This window comes from Rhagoletis pomonella, unplaced genomic scaffold, assembly GCF_013731165.1.
Source record: "Rhagoletis pomonella isolate Grant_MI unplaced genomic scaffold, Rhpom_1.0 Rhpom_scaffold_00005, whole genome shotgun sequence".
Classification (NCBI taxonomy): Eukaryota; Metazoa; Arthropoda; class Insecta; order Diptera; family Tephritidae; genus Rhagoletis; species Rhagoletis pomonella.
Genome location: NW_023458559.1, coordinates 29,840,470 through 29,845,698, shown reverse-complemented (window position 1 = coordinate 29,845,698; position 5,229 = coordinate 29,840,470). Strand labels below are relative to the sequence as shown.

The window sequence follows — 5,229 nt, the reverse complement described above, 5'->3', positions numbered from 1 at the left end:
CTACTAGAATCGTTCTCTCACAGGGACGTTTACGGTTAAGGCCACGAGTTATCTGAGTGTTTATGGCGTTAGGTGCTGTTGTTGTAGTGTGCACTTTACTGAAACCATGCTGATGCTTCACTCGGGTCAGGTGGTTCGCGAAATACGGGAGCAGCAGGGCCTCAAGTGTCTTTGCTACCGGGGAAAGGAGTGTTATCGGTCGATACGAATCTCCTTTGTTGGCGGGTTTCCCCGGTTTGAGCAGTGTGACCACTCTCCCCACCTTCCAGATGTCTGGGATGATGACAGTGACCATAGACAAATTGAGGACCTCCGTTAGGTACGCTACTCCCGGAGGACCCGAATTTTTCAGCATCAGCATGCATATTCCGTCGGGACCCATGGCTTTGGAGGCTTTCGCCTTCCCGATAGCCACCTGAACTTCACCGCAGGTGAAAGAAAGTGGGGCACAATTTGTTGGCAGTTTGTGCAGCCTTCTGGTCACTTGACGCTTGGTTTTGTCCGCCGGAGGATGCAGTATGAACTGCCGGCTGAGGTAGCTCGCGCATCGCTCCGGGTCCGACGAGGCATGGCCGCCGAAAGAAATTTCGACTCTGTCGTCGTGCTTCGTCGGATTGGACAGTGACCTCACGGTTGACCATAGCTTACTCACACCAGCGGTGAAGTTGCAGGTCTTCAGATGTTCTTCCCACTTCTTCCGCTTATGTACGTTCACTAGTTGCCGAATCTCCGCGTTGAGATCCCTGATACGGGGATCGGCCCGACGAAGGCTGTCACGCTCATCGGCTAGAACAGCCGCTTCGGCAGGGAAATTTGGACGTGAGTCCGTGATGCATCCTGCCGGTACGAAGCGAGCTGCAGCAGCGGTAACAGCCCTGCGGAACTTACGTTCACCAAGGTGGACGTCGGTTGGTGTGGGGAGAGCAGCGAAGGTGTTTTCAGTAAATTCCGCGAAGCCTATCCAATCAGCTTTGGTGAAGTTGATATACATAGGTTCGATGCTCCGCGGAAGCAAAGTCGGTTGGTTTATCGATCGAGATGACTATGGGCAGATGGTCTGATGCCAAGGTCAGCATAGGTCGCCATGATATGCTGTTTATCAGACCAGCGCTGACTATAGTTATGTCTGGCGAGCTGCAGCAGCTGCCCATAATCCTGGTGGGTGCGTCGTCGGTCATTGATAAGATCGTTTGACAGGCTTGAGTGCCAAAGATCGTGGTGCGCATTAAAGTCACCTACTACCATTCGGTTTTCACCTCTGAGGAGCGCACCTATGTCAGGGTGATATCCTGCCGGGCAGCAGGTGACAGGGGGTATATAAACGTTGAATATTTCGAGCTCAACATCGCCTGACCGGATAGCAATGCCCTGACATTCTATGATCCCTACGATCGATGTCTGCTTCGATAAGACGATACAGCATGGTGTGGTGCGTGATGAACGCTAAGCCACCACCATTATCTCGCTCGCGATCTCGACGGTGCACGTTGTACCCGGCTCAATTCAACAATGTTGAATTGCTGTGCAACTTCGTCTCTTGGACCTCAGCTGTCAGTATACCATGCCTTCCCATAAAGACGGTTATCTCCTCGAACTTGCTCTGAAGCCCGTTGCAGTTAAATTGAAGGAGCTTCATGTGGTTCGGGAGACGTGTGGTAATGCGGGGTTTGAGAGACGTGTGTGGTCGTGTCGCCGGGGTAAAAACAGCCCTTGGTCGGGTAAAACCCGAGTCATTCCGGTACGTAGAACCGGCTGTCGTGGGAATGATTTTTCGATGGTCATATGATTGCCTTTTTATATTAAAAAAGAATATTTCACCATCGAATAAACAGTGAGTTAGATATTTGCAAATTATTTTTATTTGCGAATAGCTTACGTATAAACGTAGTGGCCCATAGTCATAGTCGCAAGTTAAAACTCATTCTTGTTAAAATACAGTTTTAAGTTTAGAATGGGTTTTTTAGTTGTGTCAATCATAGACATTTAAAAAAAAGCTTTTTGTTAAGACGAGAGAGAACAGTGCTATCCATATGAAGAGAAAAAATTTACCCGGCAATGTATAGAAATATGAGTACTCTAATTAGTTCATCCTGTGTCCGATGCTGGATTGCGGATATAGCAAGCCGGGAAGTCGAGGGTTCGAATCCCACTGTCAGGGAACATTTTTTTACATCTTTTTTTGTTCTTTTAACTTGTTTTATTTAATTATAGTTGTTGTGGCCTTTTTAATTAAAATTAAGCTCCAAAAAATTTGATTAATAACGAAATAATTATATGAAATACCATAAACAAAAAAAGATAATAAAACAAAATTAAATAAAATAATGTTATTTCAAAATAAAAATATAAAATAAAAAAAAATTGTTTGGAATCGCTCGGAGTGGGGACCGAACCTGGGTGCTATTGCGTTTACTACTTCAACAACAAAACAAAACTTAGAACCTTATTTTACCATATTAAAACCGCGTTCTCCTCATTAAAATTCTGTTTCTGCAATAAAAAGCATTTTAAGTTGACTATGAAAGTGTTAAAATGGTGATTACAATAAAACACAATTTTAATTAGGTTTGTTCGTCGAGCAAAAAATTTGTACGAATTTGTACGAATTATCACGATTTTTGCCGAAATCGCGTTCGTGCAGACCAAAAAATTATCCAACACTCAAAAATTGTGAGAGCAAAGTGACAGTTCTCTTGGAGAGAAGTTGCAAATTCTTGCTGGAAAAAATTTTGTCAGCAAGAATTTGTAAACACGAAATACATGTGGTTGTGGTGCATGGTTGCATTTTTGTCTACAATAATTTGAATAAATTAGTTCGTTAAATTTAAAAATTTATAAACACGATCGATTTTTTTATGAAAAAAGGAAGTAAATAATTGTTGATATAATTAATTTACTTAATTCCAATGATTTGAACTTAATTCGGCTGAAAAAAATGGTATTCGCAATCGGAATGCAATTTCAACCAGAGTCGATTTAAGAAACCCGACAGCTAGTACGATGAAGAAATTGAAATGTATGTTAAAGAAAGTCAGAACAACAAGAAATATACATGTATATCCTGTTTTTGGCCATCCGAAAGAATTTTAAAAATTCTATACAAATTTTTTATGTTTTAAATGCAACCGTGGACGCCAGCTGGCAGGGAAACTTGCAAATTCCTGCAAATTTGCGTTCGTGCAGAAATTTGCAAGTTTCTCAACATGAGAGAGAATTTGAGAGAATTTTTTCTTACTCTCTGATATTTTGAGTGTTGGATAATTCTTGCTGGATTTTCGACGAACAAACCTATTGTTAAAACCTTTTTCTAACTTCTCTATGACTACGGGCTGTAACGCTTTTTAAATCAACAAGACTTGGCAACACGGTTATAGGTGGCTTTTGTTTACATTTCCCCATTGCTGTCAAAATAACAGCTGACTGATTGGAAGCTGGCATCGAACGTGTTGCAAACGATTTTCTTCTGATTAGGCGGCGTTGTTTTCTTATTGATTAAAGCTCGGAAGACCTGCATTAAAAACTTAAAAAATGTCTTTAGCCGACGAACTATTGGCTGATCTCGAGGAAGACAATGACAACGAAATTGATGAGCTGCAAAATGTATGTGGATTAGAAAAAATTTAAGCTTTTTCAACGGTAGTTTACATTTTTGCAGATGGATGAGGATGAGGAGGCAGCACAGGAGATAACAGAAAAGCTTCTCAAGCCACAGGTAAATCTCATGGAAGTTGATGTGCAGGTGCAATCCGTACGAGAGCTCTGCAAGTTGCGCGACTCTGAACGTCTGCAGTACGTGCTAAAACAAATCGAGCAATATGGTAGCAGACAGCGTACCTCAGCGGAGATGCTGGGAAATGTGGAATCGGACCCTGAATATCAGCTTATCGTGGAGGCCAATGCTATAGCGGTGGATATTGATAATGAAATCTGTAAGTTTTATGCATACTAGGCTTTTGCGTCTTTAATCGACTTCAAAAAAGAAGGTTATCAATTCGTCGGAATATTTTTTATTTTTTTTTGGTACTGCATAACTTTGGACCACGTTAACCGATTTTTCTTCGGAAAGGTGGTCCCTTGAGAGTGGTCCCATACTAATTTTTTTTAGATCCGATAATTGGATCATGAAATTAACGGTACACCTAAATTTTTGAAAATTGCTTTTTTTAATGTTTTTTTTTTTTTTATTCTAGCAATTATACACAAATTTGCCAAAGAGAAATATCAAAAGCGTTTTCCCGAACTGGACTCGCTGATTGTTGGTGAAATTGAGTATCTGTATGCGGTGAAAGAGTTGGGCAATGACCTTGAGCAGGTGAAGAACAATGAGAAATTGCAGGCCATACTAACGCAAGCCACTATTATGATTGTATCAGTTACAGCGTCAACAACGCAAGGGTAAGGAAATTTCAAATTTAAATTGTTAATATGTACATACACACATATATAACAACTTCGTGCCTTTTTAGCACTGAACTGACACCTACCGAAAAGGCCCAGATTGATGAAGCCTGCGAAATGGCAATCGATTTGAACAATTTCAAATCACAAATTTATGAATACGTAGAAAGTCGCATGACCTTTATTGCGCCCAATCTTTCCATGATCGTGGGTGCATCGACCGCAGCAAAACTGCTGGGCATAGCTGGTGGTTTAACAAAACTATCAAAAATGCCTGCTTGTAATGTACAAGTGTTGGGCTCACAAAAGAAAACTTTATCGGGGTAAATTAGAGTTAGTTTATTGAAAATTTAGGATTAATGACAAACGTACATTCTACAGTTTTTCGAAAACACAAATGCTACCACACACAGGATATGTTTACTTCTCACAGATTGTGCAAGATACATCACCGGTTGGTAGAAATACTTTAGATATTTATTTTCATACTACTAAACTCTTTCGAAAATTATAGGATCTTCGTCGCAAAGCATCGCGTTTGGTTGCCGCCAAGGCCGTACTTGCTGCACGCGTAGACGCTTGTCACGAAAGTGTGCATGGTGAATTTGGCTTGAAGTTCAAAGAAGATATTGAGAAGAAGCTGGATAAGTTGCAAGAACCACCGCCAGTTAAGTTTATCAAACCACTATCCAAGCCGATTGAGGGTAGCAAGAAGAAACGTGGTGGCAAGCGTGTGCGCAAGATGAAAGAGCGTTATGCACTCACAGAATTCCGCAAGCAGGCGAACCGCATGAACTTTGGCGATGTAAGGGCAATTTGGTTTTGACTCAA

The 5,229-nt window shown here is 41.4% G+C and overlaps 1 protein-coding gene across 1 annotated transcript; it reads left to right on the top strand.

Moving 5' to 3' along the window:
• The first annotated feature begins 3,421 nt into the window (after positions 1 to 3,421).
• Positions 3,422 to 5,224, top strand: LOC118740060 (U4/U6 small nuclear ribonucleoprotein Prp31-like). The gene is made up of 6 exons (XM_036471554.1): positions 3,422 to 3,600; positions 3,656 to 3,929; positions 4,191 to 4,395; positions 4,467 to 4,721; positions 4,780 to 4,852; positions 4,913 to 5,224. The coding sequence occupies exons 1-6, from the start codon at positions 3,529 to 3,531 to the stop codon at positions 5,222 to 5,224; spliced, it is 1,191 nt and encodes a 396-aa protein (XP_036327447.1). The 5' UTR covers positions 3,422 to 3,528.
• Positions 5,225 to 5,229: the final 5 nt, after the last annotated feature.

Coding starts and splice junctions, on each gene's coding strand:
- LOC118740060 (XM_036471554.1), top strand. CDS start 3,529: ATGTCTTTAGCCGACGAACTATTGGCTGATCTCGAGGAAGACAATGAC. Junction 4,396..4,466: donor ACAGCGTCAACAACGCAAGG/GTAAGGAAATTT, acceptor GTGCCTTTTTAG/CACTGAACTGACACCTACCG. Junction 4,853..4,912: donor TTGTGCAAGATACATCACCG/GTTGGTAGAAAT, acceptor CGAAAATTATAG/GATCTTCGTCGCAAAGCATC.